General features: G+C 44.4%; 1 protein-coding gene across 3 annotated transcripts in view; it reads right to left on the bottom strand.

The window, feature by feature from the left end:
* The window catches only part of DSP (desmoplakin), a 141,300-nt gene that overhangs the window by 84,111 nt on the left and 32,445 nt on the right, over positions 1–24,744 (bottom strand). For all 3 annotated transcript variants that reach the window (XM_030208874.1, XM_030208891.1, XM_030208882.1), the window contains exon 2: positions 11,259–11,355. In XM_030208874.1, coding sequence (XP_030064734.1) covers positions 11,259–11,355 — 97 coding nt within the window. The remainder of the gene's footprint in view (positions 1–11,258; positions 11,356–24,744) is intronic.

Consider the following 24,744-nt stretch of genomic DNA (forward strand, 5'->3'; position numbering starts at 1 on the left):
TCTCTCTCATCTCTCCCTGCCCTAACCCTAACCTTGGGCTAGCTTATAACAGCTCCAGGGTTCCCCGTAGTCTGGGCATCTCTTCCCTTTCTCCCCACCACGGTCCATCTCCCTCCTTAACCCTCACCTTCCTGGTCTTCTTTAAAAATAAATTTTCTCTTCCCAAATGGGCCCCAGTGCAGCAGCCATTCTCACAAGTTGCCTGAGGCTGCTGCAAAGCTTTCCCTCTGCCGCAATCCACCCAAGCAGAAACAGGAAGTTGTATCAGAGGGGGGCGGATCGTGGCAGAGGAAAAGCTACCCTGTTCACCTCCTCCTAACATCAGCACTGGCTTTAGGTAGTGTCTTTTGACAGCTGGAAGAAGCAAACGCTGTGATTTCTTTGAAGCTGTGATATACGTTGGATATAACCTATAAAGTTTATCTCTATGGTAACTTTTCAAAATTTCTATTTTCTCCCTGAAGAAGCCCTCTTTACAGGGTGAAAGAAGATGAATCATGTTGGAGCAATTTGAAAATTGGACTACTTCAATAATCGCTCTATGGTGCGATCTCACCTTGAGTATTGCATTCAGTTCTGGTCACTGTAGCTCAAAAAGATATAGCAGAATTAGAAAAGGTTCAAAGAAGAACGATCAAAAATGATAAAGGGGATGAAATTGCTCTCATATGAGGAAAGGCTAAAGAGGTTAGGGAACTTCAGCTTGGAAAAGAGACGGCTGAGGGGGGATATGATTGAGGTCTATAAAATCCTGAGTGGTGTAGAACAGGTAGAAGTGAATCGAGTTTTTACTCTTTCAAAAACTGCAAAGACTAGGGGACACTCAATGAAGTTACATGGAAATACTTTTTAAAAAAATAGAAGGAAATATTTTTTTACTCAGTGACTAGTTAAGCTCTGTAACTCATTGCCGGAGGATATGGTAACAGCAATTAGCTTATCTGGGTTTGAAAAAGGTTTGGACAAGTGCTTGGAGGAAAAGTCCATAGTCTGCTATTGCGATGGACATGGAGGAAGCCACTGCTTGCCCTGGGGTTGGTAGCATGAAATGTTGCCATGATTTGGGTTTCTGCCAGGTACTTGTGACCTGGATTGGCCACTGTTGGAAACACGATACATGTCAAAGCAAAGAAGTTAATGAATCCTGACAGAGAGGTCGTGATAAGGGCTGATGTAGTTCAAATGAATTTCATGAAGAGCAGACAAACAGAAATGTTTTCAAATTACCCATATCAACTGCGTATAATACGTAGGTTCTGAATAGAAATTTTTTTTTAAAACCCACACTTTTCGTTGTCTGTGTCCAAAAGCCAAAATTAGAGAGTTACAACGTGTGCCACTAAATGAAGGTATAGACAAAATACACTTTGCAGAGAGCTGGTGGAAAGAATAAGAAACAGGACATTGTGATACCAGGGAACAAAGGAGAAATTCTATAACTGGGAGCCTGATAGGAGTCTATTGTGTAATGGAATGGGGAACATAGGTCCCTACGTTCCTTTACAGAATACTAGTGTAATAGTGAAAATGCACGCCTATAATAGAGCTGGCCTATGTGTGTGCACCTGAGATTCACATGTAACATATAGTATTCTATACGTTACATGAGTGTGAGTCTTGCCCATGCTTTTCTAGGCTCTGCCCATGTGATTGCCTACCTGTACAAACACATTCTAAGATATAAAAGTATTTACAGAATGGCATTTAAGAGGAATTTTGGCATTTAAGCACATATGTGCACACATTTTTATACATCATTATTCTATTGACATATGCACATAATCAGTGCATAACTCTGCATTTATTTTATAAAATTGTCCTGAAAATATATTGCAATGGTAGGGTAGATTAGATTGGTGGAAGGGTGGCACAGAATCAAGCAGGATAAAAGGTCAGCAGCAAACATGGTGCCCTCTGGAATCTCATATTCAGCCGACAGCAGGTAGCGTGTTTGCTGTCCACTCCCGGTGTTAAACCCAGATATTCAATGCCGGGCCTTATCCTGCAACCGGCACAGACTATCCGGTTTTATTTTGGCCGCTAAAAAGTTAACCATCTATGCCGATATTCAGCACTAACCAGTTAATGTTTTAGCAGTCAAAGTTGGGCCTGCTATTTAAGTGGCATATTTTGACCTCTCAACATAGCTGGTTTGGCACTAAATATCCGTACCTAACCGGCTAGCGCTTAAACCCTATTTAACCGGCCAGGAGTCATTCCTGGATGGTTAAGTAGTTTTGAATATTTTTTTTTGGGGGGGGGGGGGGGGGCTCTATAGATAGAAAATCCATGTGTGACAGGGAAGAGTATAGCAGTGAAGGCATTCTACTGATTTCCAAGGTAGGATGAAATTGGATTATGAAATGCTAACAATTAGAAAAGCAAGCTGGTGATACAACAATAATGGTGATTTCAATTGCCTCAGTACTGATCGGGTAAATGTCTCCATTAGGACATGCTTCATAGAGCAACTGGTCCTAGATCCAATGCAAAAGGAACAGTTCTCAATGAAATAGTAATAAGAGTAGAGCTGCTTGGTAACAGTGATTAAAAATGCAGTCAAATTTGACATAATCACCAGAGAGGGGATATTAAGTAAAGCTACTGAAGTAGCATTTAACTTAAAAAGGGAAACTATGATTTAAAAATAAATAAATAAAAAGGAAATTAGATAGGAAAAAACCATCTGTTGCAAGGGTTAAAACTTTGCATGAGGCATGGAGATTTCTAAAATACCATCTTGGAAGCCCAGATAAAATGTACCACATACATTAAAAAGGCTGAAGGAAGATCACATGACTGTAAGAGTAGTTAAATGGTAAAGTAAAAAAAGTTATTAAATATAAAACACCATATTTTAAAAATAGGAGACATATGCAAAGGAGGAAAACAGGGCAGAACATAAAAACTGACCAATTAGATATAAAACATTAAAAATGCAGATCAAGAAAGAATTTGAAACTTGCTATAGATCAGGGGATTTCAACCCAGTTCTCGAGACACACCCAGCCAAGTCAGATTTTTAAGATATCCACAATGAGTGTGCATGAGATAGATGCACCTACAATGGAGGAAGTGTATGAAAATTTATCTCACTGTGGATATCTTGAAAACCAGAGTGGTTGAATATGTCCCAAGGACTGGGTTGAGAACCCCTGCCATAAATGCAAAAACTAATAAAAACCTTTTCAAGTATATTAAAAGCAAAATATTTGGGAAGAAATCCACTTGACCCCTTTATGACCAAGGGTAAAAGACTCAGAAAAACTAAATTAATTCTTTGCTTCAGTCTTTAATAAGGATGAAATTGGGAAGCTACACTAGAAGTGATCTTTGAAGATGATGATTTTGAGGAACTGAAGCAATTATCAGTGAAACTGGAAGACGTAATAGAGTAACATGACCAAAAAAGGTTTACAAATGGCCAAGACCTGATGGCATTCATCACAGAATAGAAATATGAAATGTTAAATTGCAGACATTTCACTACCAATTCATAAAATCAGCCACTATGCCTAAAGACTGCTGTGGACAATATAAAGCTAATTTTTAAAAAGGATTCCAGAGGTGATCTGGGAAGCTACAACTCAGTAAGCCTAAATGTCAGGAAAAATGGAAGAAGCTATTCTCAAGAACAGAATTACTAGAGATATAGATAGATAATGAGGAGGCCATAAGGCTTCAGCAATGGGAAGTCTTGATTTACCATTTTATTGGCATTTTTTGAGAGTATAAACAAACATGCAGAGTAAGCCAGTTGGTACAGTATATCTAAATTTTCAGAAGGCATTTGACAGTCTCTCAGGAGAGACACTTCAGGAAATGAGACAATGTCCTACCATGGATTTATAAGTAGTTGAAAGAGAGAGAACAGCGACTTTGACTCAATGGCCAGTGAATAGTGAGGTGGACCGGGGATCTATTGGTGCTTTTCAACTAATTAAGAAAACAATGAGTGAGGTCATCAAATTTATAGAGAAGACAAAATTATTCAAAGCTATTAAAACTAAAAAAAACAAAATGTGAGGAATTGCAGGAGGATAATGCAAGACTGAGGAACTAGGCATCTAAATAGGAAATGAAACTTAATGTGAACAAGGTGATGCACACAGGGAAAAAATTCCTAAGTATGGGTACATAACACTAGGTTCCCTATTAGCTGCTAGTGGGAAAACACATCGAAATCCTCAACTCGAGGTGAAAAAGCAGCCAAAAAAGAAACCAGAATGTTAGCGATTATATGGAAAGCAATAGAAAGCAAAAAAAACAGAATATAATATTTATTTATTTATTTTTTGTTACATTTGTACCCCGCGCTTTCCCACTCATGGCAGGCTCAATGTGGCTTACATGGGGCAATGGAGGGTTAAGTGACTTGCCCAGAGTCACAAGGAGCTGCCTGTGCCTGAAGTGGGAATTGAATTCAGTTCCTCAGTTCCCCAGGACCAAAGTCCACCACCCTAACCACTAGGCCACTCCTCCACTCTTGCTTTTTGCCATGAACAAATATTCTGAATTAAATTTATGCACATATTTTCAAAAGAATGCAAACAAATACAAAATATTCCCCATCCCTATTCCCAGGATGGACTCCACTCAGTTTGGGTAAAGTTAGGTATATACAAGCTGCAAGCTATATGCATGTCACTTTACATGCATATCACATGTGACTTTTATAAGTACCTGCTTCCACACATGTAAGATTGCTGTATATGCTGAAATGGCTTTTAAAATTGCCCACCATAGGACAAAACAGGCAAATATGGACGTCTAAGTAAGGACATCACAAATGGACATCTATCTCACATGTATCAAGCCTGTTCTAAAACACATGTGAGATGGAGGTCCATGTCTTGGTGAAATAGAACATGAACATCCATTTTATGAAGGTGGGGAGAACAAGGGACATGGATGTTTGTAGGGAAGCATAGGAAAGTCCATTTTATAAAATGGCCCCACAGAGGGGTAGCCTAATTATTAGAGCAGTGGGTTGAGCATCAAGGGACCCAGGTTCAAATCCCATTTTAACTTCATGTTTTTCTTATTATGAGCCCTTCAGGAACAGAAAATACCTACTGTACACCATTTCAATAGCCTTCAGGCTTTCAGGTGGCTTATATATTCAGGTACAGAAGGTATTTTCAAGTAGTGGCCCAAGTTTAAAAGCATAATAAGTGTTCCTATTTACCTATTCCAAGCCAGTTATGATTTCATCAACTTCTATCAAATTCCTTCCCAGTCATTTCTTAACCTGTTTAGCCTTTCTTCATAGGGGAGCTGTTCCCTTCATCACGTTCATTGCCCTTCCCTGAACTTTTTTTTTTTTTTTTTCAGTTCTGCTGTCATTTTGAAGTGGGTGGCTAGAACTGCACACAGTACTGAAGGTGCGGTCACACCACGGATTGAAACAGAGATGATGGGATATGTCCCTTTTTATTTCCCAGCTAGAGATGAGACCCACTTTTATTTATGAGTGTTTTACCACTGATCAATTGCGCATATATCACTGCCACACAAGCCAGCCGAAATAGCAGCTGAGAGAATGTTCACTGATCTGCTCCTTTGCTACGTGTTTACAAACCAAACACACAAAGTGCACAAAAGCAAAGGCATTTAGCGAACATACAGGGATGCGAAGTCCGTGACATTACTGTGCAGCCCCGCTGTATGATAGATAAAATAGAATTTTAAATTTCCAATGCTGAAATTTCCTGTTGGTCGAGCAGCTGCAAGTTTCATGTAGGGAAGGCCACTGGGACTTTACTACTACAGTGGCAGTTTAAAAAGGGGAGAAGAAGGAAGTGAGAGCATTTAGGGGAAGACTGAAATCTTATTTTCAAATTCCATTTTTTAAATCAAAAGTCCGACACAGTAATGAGCTATATTGAGAGAGTAATTAGCCTTCACTATATTCTATCACTTTGTCTTCATCTTGGGGGACTTTGCCAGGATTACAAGCAGGCAGTGCATTTTGTCTAGCAAAAAAGGTGCCGGTACTCAAATGCCAGGCCACCCTTCAGGGGTGGAGTGATCACTGAGGGACTCACCCCACAATAGCCAGGGCCCTTGCAATCAGTCACAGAATCTATGACAAGGCAGAATTTGTATGTAGAACCTGAGCTCTTTCATTAAAATATGAGAACCATGGGACAAGTTTAGCAGACAGTGGAAAAGGTGCCGGTACTCAGTACCCCCAAGTACCCCCTCAAAAAAAGCCCTGCAAGCAGGTATCCTTTACGATATGTTTAACTCTTTTCCATTAACTACGAAATGACTAAACATTTTAATGGAAAGGATTAATGACATCTAAAAGTAACTTTTTGAGGACTGAAGCTGATCCTTGATAAAGTAGCACTAACAGCTTCCTAGCATTGAAAGAAACAGGGAAAAATATTCATTCATTTACTTTTACTTTTACATTTCAGTTCAGTACCGAGGGAACTTCAGGGCATTCTAAGAGCGCTTCTGAATGCTATTGTGCAATATTCCTACCTAGAGCAAACATTTAAAACATTTAGTATACTGACATGAAGCCATATAAGGAAATCCACTTAGGAAAGAACAATGTTTAACAGGTAGGGGTGACAGTCTAGCCTTCTACCATAATTTTGCAGAGCTTCTGAGTGGGAGCAGGACCGCAGAAGACAAACACAAACAGGAATGGTTTTCAAAGGACTGGGTTCATGAGCGGCTAGCTAACTCAAGGTGGACAAAGCGATGGGGCCGGATAGCATTACTGAAGTAACATAGGAAAGTTCTGGCGGCTCTGCTGGCTGACTTTTTCAATGCTTCTCTACAGTCAGGAGTGGTCCCAGAGGACTGCAGCAGGATAGATGTGGTCCTTTCTCCACAAAGCGAAAGTAGGAAGAGGTTGGGAACTACAGGCCAGTAAGCTTGACTTCTGTGGTAAATGAATGGAAGTGCTTTTAAATTGGAGAATAGTGATGTTTTTGGAATCCAATGGATTGCAGGACCCACGGCAGCATAGTTTCAATAGAGGCAGGTCTTGCCAGACACTACTACTACTATTATTTAGCATTTCTATAGCGCTACAAGGCATACGCAGCGCTGCACAAACATAGAAGAAAGACAGTCCCTGCTCAAAGAGCTTACAATCTAATCAGACAAATCTGATTAATTTCTTTGACTGGGTGATCTGAGAGTTGGATCGAGACAGCGCGCTAGATGTGATGTATTTATACTTTAGCAAAGCCTTTAACATGGCTCCACACAGACGACTAATAAACTGAGTGCCCTCAGTATGGGCTTTTAACTAACTGACTGGGTTAGGAACTGACAAGAGGGTAGTGGTAAATGGAGCTCATTCTGAGGAAAAGGATGTTACCAGTGGTGTGCTGCAAGGTTCAGTTCTTAGGCCAGTTCTTTTTAACAGTTTTGTAAATGATATTGCTTTAGGGCTGTTTGCCTCGTTGCGGATTATACCAAAATCGGCAATAACGTAGACAGCCCAGTTGGTATGGATAAATGAGGAAGGAACAAGCAAAGCTTGAAGAATGACCCAGAATTTTGCAGCTAAGATTTAATGTTAAAATTTATGTGCACAAAAGAGGAGCAGGACTTGGGTGCAATCGTATGTGATGATCCTAAGATGGCCAAACAGGTAGAAAAGACTATAGCAAAAGCTAGAAGGATGCTTGGGTGCATAGTGAGAAGAATGGACAGTAGGAAATAAGAGATGATGATGCCTCTGTTTAAGACTCTGGTGAGACCTCATTTAGAATATTGTGTACAATTCTGGAGACTACTCCTTCAAAAAGACATAAACAGTCAGTCCAGAGGCAACTACTAAAACGGTCAGTAGCCTTTGTCAAAAAGCATATAGGGACAGATTTAAAGATATCAATATGTATACTTTGTAAGAAAGTCAGAAGAGAGAAGATATGATAGAGTACTACTACTACTACTACTATTTAGCATTTCTATAGCGCTACAAAGCGTACGCAGCACTGCACAAACATAGAAGAAAGACAGTCCCTGCTCAAAGAGCTTACAATCTAATAGACAAAAATAAAGCAAGCAAATCAATTAATGTGTAGAGGAAAGAGGAGAGGAGGGTAGGTGGAGACGAGTGGATACAAGTGGTTACGAGTCAAAAGCAATGTTAAAGAGGTGGGCTTTCAATCTAGATTTAAAGATGGTCAAGGATGGGGCAAGACGTAGGAACTCAAGAAGTCTATTGCACGAGTAGGGTGCAGCGAGACAGAAGGAGCGAAGTCTGGAGTTGGCAGTAGTGGAGAAGGGAACAGATAAGAAGGATTTATCTCCATTGTATAAATCTACAAGATGGAAGTCTCTTTAAATTGAAAGGAAGCTCTGGAATGGAGGGAGGGGGGCACAGAATGAAGTGAAAGGGGACAGACTTAGAAGTAACCTGAAAAAATACTTCATGGAAAGAGTGGTGTTGGCGACAGAAGGAATATGAGGGTGTATGTGTCAAAGATGGATCATATGTGGGAAAGAAAATTCAGGAGAGAGAGAGGAACACCACCGGAGAGACAGTATTTTAGTTTATCCATCCATGACTCAGACAAGGTGAACTTGGGTCCATGAATGCAGCAAAACAGGGCAGCTTTTCAGGATCACTCAATGAATATTTATGAAATATATCTGCATACCTTTGTTTACTTGTATAATGTTGTTGTCCCAGAAACTCCGGAACTCCAGGACCAGAGTTCACCATCCCTGCCTTGCCCCCTCCACTTCCCCCCCCCCCCCACCCCCCCCCCACCCCCCCCCCCCCCACACACACATGCAAAATAAAGTCCTGGCTGGTGCTTAGAATTTTCTAATATTTTTCTATTCCTTCAGCTGCAAAAATAAATTAAAAAAAAAAAAGAAGGAAAATATTTTGGCAGGATGAAAGGATGGTCGGCTCTGCTTGATTTTTTTTCAGCACCTCAAGTTTTAAAGCAATCACTTAGGATGAGGCAGAAGGGAAAGCAGTGCTGCTCTGCAGGGTTATGCAGAGAAGGAGCTTGCTGGTTCTCTGTAATGGCCACAGCAGTGCACATCCTAGCCTCTTAAAAGGGAATGAATGTATGTATTGCCTGCAAGAAAAGATCTTGGGTTTAAATATGCTGATATTATCTTCCTGTGCTCCTCCTCACCTGAACCACCAGTATTTACTGGCAAAACCACAAAGAAACCGTGAACAGGGGGACCCCAGGGGAGAGAGAGGACAATGGTTACAGGTGATCACTCAAAGCTAAACATTTTGAAAAGGCTAAAGACAGCTTGTCCTCCACCATTTAAAGCCTTCCTTAAGAATACTGCTGCTGTCTCAGCAGGAGTCTTGGCTAAGCAACCCCCAAAAAAATCTCAAAAAGAGATAATTAAAAGAATGAATACTTACAAAATAAATATGGAAAGATAGCAACCTCCCTATGAGAAAAGTCTTAAGCAAAGAACAAACTGCTTTCAGCCTCTCTTAAGAATTTCCTTTAAAGTCACACCCATGGGCATATGGCTGGGAGATATTACAGGGTCAGTGTGAAATGCTTTTGTCTTGAGCAGCATGAGTCACATTCCTCAAAATAATCAACTTTTTACCTTTCTCTTTTACACCGATATATTTCATTTCTTATATTTTTAAGAACAGATGTGTCCTCATGCCAATCGTCCTTCCCATGTAAAGAGGTACTGCCTGCACAGAGGCACTGTAGTGCCTGAGGGCGTCTTTTACTAAGGCGCGATCACATTTTTAGCACGCGCTAAACATTAGAGACCCCAATGCATTCCTATGGGTGTCTCTAACATTTAGCGCGCCCACAATTTTAGTGCGTGCCAAAAACGTGAGCATGCCTTAGGAAAAGACCCTCTGAATTTTTTAAATTATTATTTATAATCAATCAGTTAATGTAACTGGGGCTGAATAAAACCTGAGCGCCAGATCTCCTGAGCCCCTGAAATTCAGTGTCAGGCACCTCCTGCCAGGCCCACAGTTTAAAGCTGCAGCTGAGGTTGACTGGGTTGGGCAGGAAAAGTGCAGAAGGTGGTGGGAAGCAGGGAAAAGGGACGGGGAGAGCAAAAACAAAGAAAGAAAACTTTTTAAAATTGTTTCTACTCCTGGTATAAACAGTGAAAGAGATCTTTCAAAGATCTGAACCAGTAATATTTCCTTAGCAATGAAGTTTAGATCAAAATGGGGAAAAAAACCTGGGGATTTTTAATAATTCTTGGTACATTAACCGCCAAGTAAATTATCAAAACAGCTTTTTTATAGCACAGCTATAACAGCAGAAAATGTAAACAGTAGGGAGGGCAGAAGGAGGACCTGCAATTTGAGTCTTGGGCCAGGACTCTGGTCCCTGGGTTGGCTGGGGTTAGCAATGCTGCGAAGGCAGCACTCACAACCCCTGAAGGGCAAGAGAGTTACAGGTAGGGCTACCATTTTGAGTCCTCTGAAAAAGAGGGCACATGCCACACCCCCGCCCGCCACGCCCACTGCCACGCCCCTTTCCCCACCCCATCACAAAGTCCCCTCCCCCGCAGCCCCCCATCACATACTCCCCTCCCCCTGTCACATGCTCCCCTCCTCTTCCTTACCATCTTCCTTGGTGATCTAGTGACGTCCAGGGATTCAAAATGGCAGGATGGGCAAGGCAGCGCTCCGGGCAGGAAAGAGGGGGCTCTTTCCTGCCCCGAAGACGTCACTAGACCACCAGGGAAGATGGTAAGGAAGGGGAGGGGAGACCCACGGTGCCGAATCTGGATCGCGCAACCGCACGCACGCCCTCCCGCACACACATTTGTCCAGAAATCCGGACAAACGTGCGTGCGGGCAAAACCCGCCGGACGCCCTGGACATGCCCTCAAAAAGAGGACATGTCCGGGGAAATCCGGAAGAATGGTAACCCTAGTCACAGGCATTATGCAGCGGCAACATAGGAACGAAGAGAAAATATAGGTAAAATCTCCAATAGTTGCAAATGAAGGGCCCTCTGCTTGCTGCAAAATTTCTTTTGCCACACCTCCCTTTCCCACCACACACATTTCTTTTTATACATATAAAATAGCTGAACATTTAAACATGTAGATTTCTGTGGCAAAACCCCTGAAGCCCTCTTGCAAACTCCTAGAGGACCTCAGGCCCCCCCTCTGTTTAAAAATCCTCCCCCCCCCCACTCAATCAGATGTGTTTCACTATGACCCCAAAGCCATTTAGCTGAGACTGGGGACTATGAAGCAAGAAGAACAGGCAACTCTTATTAATGCTCAGAATGGAATCTGTGACTTACAGGCTGGGCTATGAGCTCGGCACGTGTCAGGCTGTCTGAACAATTCTGCAACAGCTCCTGAATAGTGTTCTGACGTCTGCCCAGCGTGCTGGTTTGACTGCAAATGAGAAAAAAAAAACAACACACCAGGTAAATAAACCTTACAATACAATTAAAATCATATCACATGGTTGCTGCTTGTCAATTGCTAGAAGGATGTTAATTTGTTTGGTAACCTACTGAAATGAGCTGGTGGTTTCAGCCCTGTCATCAGGGAGACCTAGGGATTCACGTCACCTGTTCAGCACCGCAATCTGCACCCTTACTGGAAGTCTCCACAGAGAAACCAAGCAAGGAAAAGGCACAGTTGCTGGACAGTATTCTCCAATCACAGTGACCCCTCTAAGACAGCCTGAGGCATGTTAGTGGGCAGGAGACAGGGAAGCCCTGAGCTGTATTTCTTCTGCACATACATGAAGCGATCTGACCTCCAGTGAGGTCAATCCACCTCTTTTCTCCAGCGCTACAGTCACTTTTTTGCAAATGACCATTACTGCCATCTCCACTTACCAAACTGAAGATATGATCTACAAAACTATTTACATGGCCAGATTTAGCTACCTAGACTCTAAATGGTGGAACTCAACACCCAAGGCCATCAGAAGCATCAATAATTACCTACAATTCAGAAAAGAACTGAAAACACACCTTTTCAAATGTTTTTACAACTAACTACGTAAACTACAAATTCTCTAATATAACTTCTAATAGAATAACACCACTGTAACTTCACATAACTGTAAATTATAAGCCACTTGGAACCAAAACTTGGTTTTGGAAAATAGTGGGATACAAGAATGTATAAATAAATAATAATAATAATAAAATAAATCTAAGGGAGGAAGGTTATCAACGTGTGCTATCATTAAGATGTGTTATTTTATTGTTAACCCCAGTTATTAGTAACTAGATCTCAGTGTATAAAATGGGACCCAGAGGCAGACTGACCATTCAGGCAACTGGCCAGTGCCTGAGGGCCCAAAGGCTCTAGGGAGCCCAGAGGCTCTGCCCGGATGCCTGTCACACACTACAGCCCTTCCCGGTCCTACCTTTAGAAGCGTGTCACTGGTGATCTAGTGGCATCTGCAGGAGGGAACATGTTCTTTCCTGCCTGGCACTGCCGTATTTTAAAAATGGCAGCTGAAATTCCCTGCAGAAGTCTCACATGACTGTCAAGACCCACGAGACTACCACAGGAATTCTAGGTCGCCATTTTGAAAACATGGTGGCACCGGCAGGCAGAGGAATAGTGGCAGGAAAGAACATGCTCCCCCCACCCCCCGCAGAGACCACTAGACTACCAGGGCCCTTCAGGTAGGACCAGGACAGTGGAGGCATTGGCTGAGGCAGTAGGGGGGGCAGCAGCGCGCTAGTAGAGGGGGTGTTGGCCAGCAATCTAGATTGAAAGCCCACCTCTTTAACATTGCTTTTGACTCGTAACCACTTGTATCCATTCGCCTCCACCTACCCTCCTCTCCTCTTTCCTCTACACATTAATTGATTTGTTTGCTTTATTTTTTGTCTACTAGATTGTAAGCTCTTTGAGTAGGGACTGTCTTTCTTCTATGTTTGTGCAGCGCTGCGTACACTTTGTAGTGCTATAGAAATGCTAAATAGTAGTAGGAGTAGGGGGCCCAGACCACTCTCAGTCTGCCCCTGATGAGACCTGTGGTAAAATAACATGTCTTAACAACAGCCCACTCTGATAACTACCCTCTTAAAACCAGGAATCTATTACATGATGGGCTCGGGTGCACAAGGAGGAGAATCTGTTCTGTTGCAGGACCTGTGGAATGGAATTGGCTACTGGCAGCTCTCAGGAAGCAGAAAAAGGTAAAATTATGTATCATACCTAATAATTTTCTTTCCATTAATCATAGCTGATCAATCCATAGACTGGTGGGTTGTGTCCATCTACCAGCAGGTGGAGATAGAGAGCAAACTTTTGCCTCCCTATATGTAGTCATGTGCTGCCGGAAACTCCTCAGTATGTCGATATCAAAGCTCCATCCGCAGGACTCAGCACTTAGAGAATTACACCCACAAAGGGACACTCTGCCCAGCTCACCACCACCGAAACGGGGGAGGGAATTAACCCAGCTCATCCCCACACAAGTGGGGGAGGGGAATCCGTCCAGCTCATCCCCGCGGAGCGGGGGAGGGACACCACCCCGCCGATGCGGGGGGATCTGGCTTATCCTGCAACCGCAACCGCGGGAGGAGCTGACTGACCCTAACACCGCCGAAGCGGGAGGGGTACAAAGCTGCCCTACAGCCGCACGAAGCGGGAGGGAGCGCCGGCAGAATTTAAGTCTCAATCCAGCCCCGTAAAACGGAGGGGAGAGGAATGCAGCAGCTCACTGTAACACAAACTCATCTCAACTCTTGAAGAATCCAATTGAAAAAACTTGAACACGAAGTCCTCCTGAAGTAACTGAAGACTAAACTTGAACCTGAAATGCAACCAGAATATAAACAGTACAGATATCTGGGAGGGGCTATGGATTGATCAGCTATGATTAATGGAAAGAAAATTATCAGGTATGATACATAATTTTACCTTCCATATCATCATGCTGATCAATCCATAGACTGGTGGGATGTACCGAAGCAGTACTCACCCAGGGCGGGACATTGAAATCCCTGACCGCAACACTGAAGCTCCAAACCGGGCCTCCGCCCGAGCAGCCACAGTCAAGCAGTAATGCCTGGAGAAGGTATGGGCCGATGCCCAAGTTGCCGCCTTGCATATCTCTTCCAAGGAGACGGACCCGGCCTCTGCCATCGAGGCCGCCTGAGCTCTAGTGGAGTGAGCCTTCAGCTGGATAGGCGGCACCTTCCCCGCGGCCACATAAGTCGCTGCAATGGCTTCCTTGACCCATCTTGCCACTGTAGGCTTAGCAGCCTGCAGACCCTTACGAGGACCTGCAAACAGGACAAACAGATGATCCGATTTCCGGAAATCATTGGTCACTTCCATGTATCTGATGATGACTCGTCTCACATCCAGATATTTGAGAGCAGAGTATTCCTCTGGGTAGTCCTCCCTACGAAAGGAAGGGAGACAGAGCTGCTGATTCACATGGAAGCGAGAAACAATCTTGGGCAGGAAGGAAGGCACTGTGCGAATAGTCACTCCTGCCTCAGTGAACTGCAGAAAAGGCTCTCGACATGAGAGTGCCTGGAGCTCGGAAACTCTTCTGGCTGAAGAGATAGCCACCAAAAAGAGTGCTTTCAACGTTAGGTCTTTCAGAGATGCCCTCGACAAGGGTTCAAAAGGCGGCTTCTGCAAGGCTCTTAGCACCAGGTTGAGATTCCACGCAGGCACCACTGAGTGCAGAGGAGGGCACAGGTGATTAACTCCCTTGAGAAAACGTACCACATCTGGCTGCGAAGCCAGGGAAGCACCCTTCAGGCGGCCCCTGAAGCAAGCCAGAGCCGCTACCTGGACTTTAAGGGAACTGAGCGACAGGCCTTTCTCCAGACCTTCTTGCAGGAACGCCAACACTGAAGCAATTGGAGCAGTGAAGGGAGAAAGTGAGCCTGCTTCACACCACGCTGCAAAGGTACGCCAAACCCTGGCGTAAGCAGTAGAAGTAGAGCGCTTCCTCGTTCTCAGCATAGTGGCGATGACCTTGTCTGAGAAGCCCTTCCTCCTCAGACGCTGCCGCTCAATAGCCAGGCCGTAAGACCAAAGGGGGAGGGATCCTCCATCACCACGGGACCCTGATGCAACACGCCCTGCTCCACTGTCAGTCGCAGAGGGTGGTCCACTGAGAGCCTGATCAAGTCCGCATACCAGGGACGTCTGGGCCAGTCTGGACCCACCAGGATTATCCGGCCCGGATGCTTTGCCACCCGGTCTAGCACCCTGCCCAACATGGGCCAGGGCGGGAACACATAGAGAAGCTCCTGTGTCGGCCACTGTTGGAGAAGAGCATCTACTCCCAGGGATCGAGGGTCCCGTCCTCTGCTGAAAAAGCGCGGCACTTGGCAATTGGCCGATGACGCCATCAGGTCTAGGCTCGGCTGGCCCCAGCGCTTCGTGATGTCCAAGAACGCCTGAGCCGATAACTGCCACTCTCCGGGATCCAAGGTATGGCGACTGAGAAAGTCCGCCTTGACATTCATGACTCCGGCAATGTGGGTCGCTGACAGCTGCTCCAGGCTCGCTTCCGCCCACTGGCATAAATTCATGGCCTCCTTGGCTAGAGGGGCGCTCTTGGAACCTCCTTGGCGGTTGACATAGGCCACAGCCGTAGCATTGTCCGACAGGACCCTTACTGGCTTCAACGCCAGTATCGGGAGGAACTGCAATAGCGCCAACCGAATGGCTCTGAGTTCCAGGAGGTTGATAGACCACTTTGCCTCTAAAGGAGACCAGAGCCCCTGCGCTGTCCTTCCCAAACAGTGGGCTCCCCAGCCCGACAAAGAGGCGTCCGTCGTGACGACAATCCACTCCGGGGTTACAAGAGGCATGCCTGCAGACAACTTGTCTGTCTTAAGCCACCAGCTCAGCGCCTTGCGCACTGCTGGATCCAAGGGAAGGCGCACAGCATAATCCTCCGACACCGGAGTCCAGCGCTGCAGCAGAGAGTGTTGAAGTGGTCTCATATGAGCCCTGGCCCAGGGCACTACATCCATCGTGGCCGTCATAGAGCCCAATAGCTGCACATAGTCCCAAGCCCGAAGGGGAGAGGCTACTAGGAACTGGTCCACCTGAGCCTGAAGTTTGACAATCCGATTGTCCGGCAGGAACACTCTGCCCACTTGGGTGTCGAATCGAACTCCCAGATACTCCAGGGACTGAGTTGGGCGCAGCTGGCTTTTCTCCCAGTTGATGATCCACCTCAGGGAGCTCAAAAGAGCAATCACCGGGTCCACAGCTTTGCCGCACTCTGCATAAGAGGGGGCTCGGATCAACCAGTCGTCCAGATAAGGATGGACTTGTACTCCTTCCTTTCGCAGGAAGGCCGCGATGACCACCATTACTTTGGAGAAGGTCCGCGGAGCAGTAGCCAACCCGAACGGGAGGGCTCTGAACTGGAAGTGTCGGCCCAGGACTGCAAAACGCAGAAAGCGTTGATGAGGAGGCCAGATGGGAATATGCAAGTACGCTTCCTTGATGTCCAAGGATGCCAGGAACTCTCCTGCCTTCACTGCCGCTATAACAGAGCGGAGAGTCTCCATGCGAAAGTGCCGAACTTTCAAGGCCCGATTGACCCCTTTGAGGTCGAGGACAGGCCGTACAGAACCTCCTTTCTTTGGTACCACAAAGTAAATGGAGTAACATCCCTTGCCAAGCTGATTTTCTGGCACCGGAACGACCGCACCCAGGCGGATCAGATTGTCCAAGGTCTGCTGCACTGCCACAGCTTTGACCGGAGACTTGCAGGGAGAGAGTACAAACCCGTCTTTTAAGGGTCGGCAGAACTCTAGCTTGTAGCCGTCTCTGATGACTTCTAGCACCCAAGCGTCTGAAGTTACTCTGGTCCACTCGCCCAGAAACGAGGACAGGCGTCCTCCAATCTGCACTGGGCCATGGACCAAGACCCCGTCATTGGGTACGAGACCCTGGGGGAGGACCAGAGGGCGTACCTCCGGGACGGCGGTCTCTGCGAAAGGAATGCTGCTTGGGGGAGAAGTTTCTCTTGAAGGAAGAGGAGGCAGAGGAGCCCGACTTGCCCGGGCGGTACCGACGGACCTCTTGAAAACGTCCTCTGGAGTTACCGGGGCGAGCACTGGTCCGAGCCTTGGCCTCTGGTAACCTCTTGCCCTTAGACGTGCCGAGATCGGTCACAATTTTGTCCAGCTCGACCCCAAAGAGCAGCTTGCCTTTAAAAGGCAACTTAGCCAGGCGGGACTTAGAGGCGTGGTCCGCAGACCAATGCTTCAGCCATAGCCACCGCCGCGCAGAGACTGTCTGAGCCATACCTTTAGCTGAGGCTCTCAAGACATCATACAGTAAGTCTGCCAAATAAGCCAAGCCCGACTCCAGGGCCGGCCAATCAGCCCTCAAGGAAGGATCCGAGGGGGAAGCCCGCTGCACAATCGTCAGGCACGCCCTGGTCACATAGGAGCCGCAAACTGAGGCCTGCAAACTTAAAGCAGCCGCCTCGAAGGACGACCTTAAGGCCGCCTCCAATCTTCTATCTTGGGCGTCCTTTAGGGCCGTGCCACCTTCCACCGGCAATGCCGTTTTCTTAGTCACCGCAGTGATTAAAGAATCCACGGTAGGCCAAAGAAAGGCCTCCCGTTCACTTTCAGGCAAAGGATAGAGGCGGGACATAGCCCTAGCCACTTTGAGGCTCGCTTCCGGGACATCCCATTGAGCCGAAATTAAAGTGTGCATGGCATCATGCACGTGGAAGGTTCTAGGCGAGCGCTTCGTCCCCAGCATAATGGCGGAGCCAACAGGGGCTGAGGGAGAGACGTCCTCTGGAGAGGAAATCTTCAAAATGCTCATGGCCTGCATTAACAGGTTGGGCAAATCCTCTGAGCGAAAGATCCGCGCTGCAGAGGGGTCATCCGCTCCATCCGAGCGGGAATCCGTCTCCTCCAAGGAATCCCCAAAGGACCGTTGGGAGAACTCAGATACGCTGCCCTCATCTACATCAGAGGAGACAAAGTCCTCTAAGGCCTGGGAATCCACCCAAGGGCGTTTACTTCCGGGGGCCTCAACCCCTTTATCGGACAAGGGAGCAGGGGCAGCGTTTTGCATAAGGAAGGCCTGATGCAGCAGCAAAATAAACTCGGGGGAGAAACCCCCCCAGACTGTGCACTTCAGCAGCCTGGGCCACGGCCTTAGACGCACCCTCAACCGGCGCTCGCAAGAGCGGGGAAGAAACATGCTGCGCATCCAATATGGCGTCCGTCGCGACACTCCGTGAAGGAGCCGCGCGGGAAGAACGGCGCTTAACTTTAGCCGCTTTTTTGCCGTCGCCCAAATCAAGGGCGGCCATGGCATTAACGTCTCCCATCTCAAGGGCGGCCCAAGAAGAAGCTGTCCGAGCAGAGTGGCCGGCCAAGATGGCGGAGGCGAGCAGCGGGGGATGGGCGTTTATGGCGGGAAAAAACCGCCGCGCCGGAGGGAGAACCGGGACACTGACCGGCCTCCAAACTGACACCCAACAAGGGCGAATCAGACTTTAAGACCCCCGCATCCCCGCTAGAAGCGCACACGCGGTCCGGGGAGCGATTCTTCGCGCCCTCGCCCTCCAACGCCATAGGCCAAGTGGAGATCGATCGGGGAACCCCCTGCCCGCTATAAAAAGGTAAAAATTACCTGCTTCTTGCTCCAAGCTGTAACGACCTGGTGTCCCAGTGAGTAGCTGCAATAAACGTTTAAATAAACGTCGAAATAAACGCCTTTAAGGACGTCCAAAATTTTTTTTTTTTTTTAACGGAGCCAGCGGGAGGGGGGAGAAAAGGAGGGACCTGGCACCACCAGGTTTGCACTTGCTCAAGAAGAGCCCTCAACCCCAGGTACTCAACAAAACCTAAAAATTAGGCTTGGAGACCTAGCCAGAGCTGCTGCTGTGTGTGACCACCACCTGCTGAGATAGAGAACATACTGAGGAGTTTCTGGCAGCACATGACTACATATAGGGAGGCAAAAGTTTGCTCTCTATCTCCACCTGCTGGTAGATGGACACAACCCACCAGTCTATGGATTGATCAGCATGATGATATGGAATTCTGCATTGTTTAAGAAATTGTTGAAACACCATTTGTTAGCACAGGCAGGTTTGTGAAGGGCTTTTCTGGTTGATTGTACTGCTGTGCTTGACTTTGTTTTATAGGTATTATTATATATGTTTATTTGTATTCTGTTCTGGATAAGAGCGGAATATAAAATTGTAGTCAAATGAAATGAAAAATGGATTGATATAAAACACAAATGAGCACTGGTCTTTAGAGAAATGCCTTTTCAATAATTTCAGGATAGTTTCAAGACTTTTTAATTCTAATTTGCAAAGATGATTAGGAGCCCAGCACTGCCTTTTCGGGGTCATATACTAACAGCTAACAAGCACTAATACCGTCAACCTGTGTTATTTGCTAGAGGATCTTTTATATAAATGTGCCCTGCAGCAAACAGCACTCATTAATACAAGTCACCTATTAGAAGGGATGTGCATTTGTTAATGCACACTCAGTTCAGTAATGTACCTTTAGAATTTGAATGTATGCTAATTAGTACAGCTTAAATCAATTTAGTACATGCTAAAAATTCCCTATTAAAACAAATGTGTGAAACTAACTGAAAAAAAAAACACCCAAAAATCAGGAATAGTTTGTGAAGAAAACAAACACTAACCACATTTTTCATGCTTGTGCACATCTGGAACTGTTAGTAAATGGCCCCTTTAATGAGCAATGACAAATATAGGTTCTACTGTGATTGTAATGGGCCTGATATTCATCCCGTAGCAGTAAGCAGCTAGAAAGCTGCTTCCAGCCCTGAGGTGAACTATTGATTTATTTACCGCCTTTTGAAGGAATTCACTTAAGGTGGTGTATAGCAAGCAAAAGTCAAAATAAGCAATAGACAATTATAACAGTAAAAATATTCAAACAACAATACAAAGTATGGCACAGTATGCTACATTACAATGTCAACATACTACGCAATAAAACATTTTAATATACAGCATAGGGTGTAAGCAAAGATGGAACATATAGATAGATAAGACAGAATAACAGGAGTAAGAAAATTGCAAATGAAGTCAGAAAGGTGCTTGAATACTCTCTTAGGTAGGGTAGGAGTGGATAAACATGTCCTGCTAGAGTAAGTGCAGCTGGTGTCGCTCCTTGTGTGTGTGCATGACTAGCAAGTTAGTTACTTCTTCCATTAAAGACCTAGTTGTGGTTAAGGATACTTCTTGGGAGGACCTTAGTGATCTTGGAGGTGTGTAGCGGGAGATCTTGTTCTTCACATACTCTGGGCCATTTCCTTTAAGGGCCTTGACGATCAGAGTTTTAAATTTAGCCCTGTATTGTACAGGTAGCCAGTGAAGTTTTTGCAAAAATGGTGTGATGTGGTCACATCACTTACAACCTTCTATTCATGCTGCAGCATTCTGAATCAATAATCAAACCATTGTGGAGAGCATTACAGTAATCCAGTCTTGATGCTATTATGGAATGTGCAACTGAGACATGACTTGCCTTCTCAATGTAAGAAGAGAGGCAGTGTAGTTGTCGCAAGTGATAGAAGCAGCTCTTGAAGGTTGTTTGAATTTGGAGGATCAGAGTTAAGTGTTGAATCTAGCTGTATTCCAATGTTCCTGACTTGTGATTTGAGGGGGAGTTCATTTTTCCCCAAAGAGATTTTGATGTCAGGTATGTGCCCACTTGTGTTAGGGACCCATAGAAACTCGGTTTTACTTGGGTTCAGGCAAAGTTTTGTTATTTTTAGCCCATTCTTGAATTGATGTTAGACAGGTAGTCAGTTTATTCAGGGCTGTGGGTAAGTCAGGTTCACTGGGTATGAGTAGCTGCACGTCATCCGCACAGATGTAGAACCGAGTGTGTCCATCCACTGAATCAGCCTGGCTAGTGGTTTCAGGTAGATATTGAACAGAATAGGTGACAGAATCAATCTATGTGGTACCCCACAGGTCAATGCCATCCCTTAAGCATAGTATATTATTGAAGTCCCTTTGGGGTATCTGGCTTGCTCCCACATGCCGCTGAAATCAGAATCCTCATAGTTCCCTTTTGCTTCCTCTAGAAGGAAATTCAGATTTTTCGCCTGGTCAAGATAGAGTAGTATTTGCTAAATGGCAAGCTAAAGAGGTCAGTCTTCTGAAACACTGTATGCAACATGATGACCATTTACATTCCCTACAAACACTGACACAAAGACTGGGAACTTATCCAGGAGATACCTTTGCATATCATCAGTTGCAACCATTATGTTTACTCCTTACCTTTGGACTCACTTTCAGTTGATTTAATTACACGTTTATGGGAGGTATTTAATCCTCAAAACCCCAAACCATCATCAATGTCCTTGCTACACAAATTCCTGTTAAAATTTGGACATTCTAACTCGTATAATGGTTTGAAAAGTAGATGGGAATAATGTAATCTTGTCAATGATGAATTTCAGTGTAACAAAAAACAAAAGCTGGTGGACAGACAGGTTGAGTAAGAAGAGGGATTCTTTTTATTAAAGCAGTACCTAAATATGCAGACCAAGAATGAACATCAAAGAGGAATGTTTTTAAAGTGGTCTGTCTCTCGTTGCTGAGTGGGTAAGTTTATCTGAAAAATCTTCTCTTGCCCCACTCCCTCACCCGCCATGACAGGGGAAAATTTCAAGCTGTTCACATTGATGACTTTGCACTAATTTCAACATGAAAGTACAAATGTACCTTCACAGTGAAAATGTTAGGGATACAATATACAAGCAACCGCTTGCACTAACTCTCTGTGCAGCTAGAGTATGAAAACACAACCTACATCTGATCAGATAGCTAATATGCTCTTCACCCGCTGAAACTTGTTCCTGATAAGAAACAGGTCCAATTTTTCTGTTTCAAGAGGATTCATATTTAAAAGAAAAAAAGAATCAATCTGTGACTGTTTAATGGAACAACCCATTGCTTATTCACTGCATGAGAAATCTTTAACACAACAATCAACTAGTCAAGCAACATATCTGATTGAGAGTCGCCGCCTGCCTCACACTCTCTTAGCCCTGACCACCTCAGCACATTCCCAGCAAAAGGGAGTGTCAAGTCTCATTCTGGAAGTATGGTTATTAGATCCTGCTGCAAGATAAGCCAGAACTGGTTGAGTATATGGGTGGAGTAAATCACACTGGAAACTCTTACAAGTTGTAAGGGAGTTTCCTTCTTATGTGCGGAACGCATAAAGCAAGCCAAAAGGATGGAGCTGATTCAAAACCATTACCAACGCTCAGTAAAATGACTCCTTACTTTCTTAAGTTGTTCAAAGGATCCTAGAATTTTGGAGGGACTCTAGGCTGTGCTCAAAAGCAGTGGAGCACAACAGGCTGTTTTAGCTGTATTAAAGCCCTGGGGCATGGGCACAACCCACATTCATCCAGATCAGGCTTCAGTAAGCAGTGCAATATCTTCTGGCTAACCACACCCTAACCTGAAAGCTTCAGAGCTCAGGCAATCATTTGGAAAGCAATGCTTACTACAATAACATAAAGCTAGTGATAGAGACACAAAGAATGACTCCAGCCCAGTACTGCAAACAGAATTGCTTTATAATCTCCATCTTAAGTTTTCAGCTGACAGTTTTTGTGTATGTATGAACAGTAAATCTTGCCTTTTCTTTCCACCTTTCACATGATTTTGGTGATGGAACGGCAAGATCTTCAAAGTCAGTAAACCCATTTGGAGAAATTGTTCTCAGCAAACTGAGATGTGAACTGTTATGTGCTGTTGAGTCAGTGTCAACTCATGGCAATCCTATGGACAGATGTTATACATATTACAGTCTAAGTCCATTTGAGCTTCCAAGAAAAGCTTAAGTTTGATCTTCTCCAGTACTGACTGATTTGTTCTTCAGGCGGTATACGACTATCAAAAATACTATAGTTTGGAAAAGTCAAACACAGATACAACTCTGCTCTTGAAGATCATTTCTAGGTCCTTCATAGCTGTTTTGCTAAGAGCAGGGGGGGGGGGCTTTTACTAAGGTGCGGGAGGGCTAGCGCGCAGGTAGTATGCATCAAATCAGCACTACCACTGGTCTAGCATGTGCGCCTACTGGTAATTCTGAGTTTGGTGTGCGCCGAATCCCATGGTAGAAAATAATTTTCCTATTTTCTACTTGCTAGAGGCGATCCTGGCGATAATCAGCAGTTGGCACGCGCTGCATGGTTACCGGGTGGGTAGCGCCTGAGCCCTTACTGCTAAATCAATGGGTGGGAGTAAGGGCTCAGGCTGGAAATAGGTGCATGCTTGTTTTAATTGCAGCATATGCCCATTTCCTGGCCCATTAAAAAAAGCCCTTTTTCCTAGTTGCAGTAAAAAAATGGCCCAGCGGGCGCCCAAATCACGCTTGTCTTGATTGCTTGTTTCATTATTAGTTATTGATCCAAGCAGATTAAAGTTGTCTACTGTTTCTCTATCAATGATGAAATTATTGATTTTACCAGTTCTCAGTCCTATTTCGAGACTCTGCTCCATGATCCTTATAATCAGATGTTTCAGATCGTGTTCACTTTCAGCCAGTAATATAGTATTATTAGCATAGTAAATGTTGTTGATGAGTCTTCCACCAGTTTTCCACTTCGGGTATCTTCGTATATTCCTGCTTCTCTGATGAGTTGCTCTTCACAACTGATAAAGGAAAAGTATGCAACATTGACGTACGCCGCTGCTAATTTTAAACTATTCTGTTTCTCCTTGGTCCATTCAAATTGTTGCTTCATTGTTATAAAAAGTTGTGCATGAGAACGATCAGGTGTTCTGGTACACCCATGCTTCTTAATATGACCCAGAATTTCTTGTGATTTATGCAAAGACCTTGCTATAGTCAATGAAACACACAGATATTGTTTTAGTATATTTTTAAAAATCTTTTCAAGGATCTATCTCACATCTGTAACGATGTTTCTTGTTCCTCGCCCTTTTCTAAACCCTGTTTACACTTCAGGCAGTTCTTGTTACAGGCATGATTGTAAGTCTCCACTGAATGATCTTGAATAGAATCTATCTGGGATGTAGGATCAGACAGATTATGTGGCAAATTCTACAATCAGTCAGATCACTTTTCATCAGTACTGGTATAAACAGATTTTATTTGTAGCATTTGTATCCCACATTTTCCCACCTATTTGCAGGCTCAATGTGGCTTACAATTGTTCTGTAATGGTGATCACCAATTCCAGAAAAATAGAAATACATAGTTAAAATATGGAGGTGACAGACTGGAATTATGGTAGTCAAATAAATAAAGTTCATTTTCATAATAAGAAATAAAAGATAATTGGATAAAACTTCAACCGTAGTAGATTAGACTTGAACAATCAGGAATAAAGAGTTACGTTATGTGTAGTTCTGGTGCATTTTCTTCCAGTTAGTCACCCATGATGCAGTATCACAAATAATCCCCATTACATGCGCATTTTTGAAGACATTTGTTAGAACATGGATGGAGTTGATATTTGTGTCTGTTTTATGACTGATGATTTACGATCTGCTTTTGATTGTGCGTTAGTTTTATTGTTTGGATTTTATTGTATATGTTGCTGTGTAATCTGCCTAGTTGTAGGCGGAATAGAAATATATTCTCTCTCTCTCACATATATATATATATATATATATATATATATATATATTGTGTGAATGAGTCACAGCATTAGTTCATTTCCACTGGACTAAAGTCCACATTACACTAAAGCTATCAAGGACCTGCAATAAATCTGTGGTCAAGTTAATGTCTTTATTTCAACAAT

Source organism: Microcaecilia unicolor, chromosome 1 (assembly GCF_901765095.1).
Source record: "Microcaecilia unicolor chromosome 1, aMicUni1.1, whole genome shotgun sequence".
Classification (NCBI taxonomy): domain Eukaryota; kingdom Metazoa; phylum Chordata; class Amphibia; order Gymnophiona; family Siphonopidae; genus Microcaecilia; species Microcaecilia unicolor.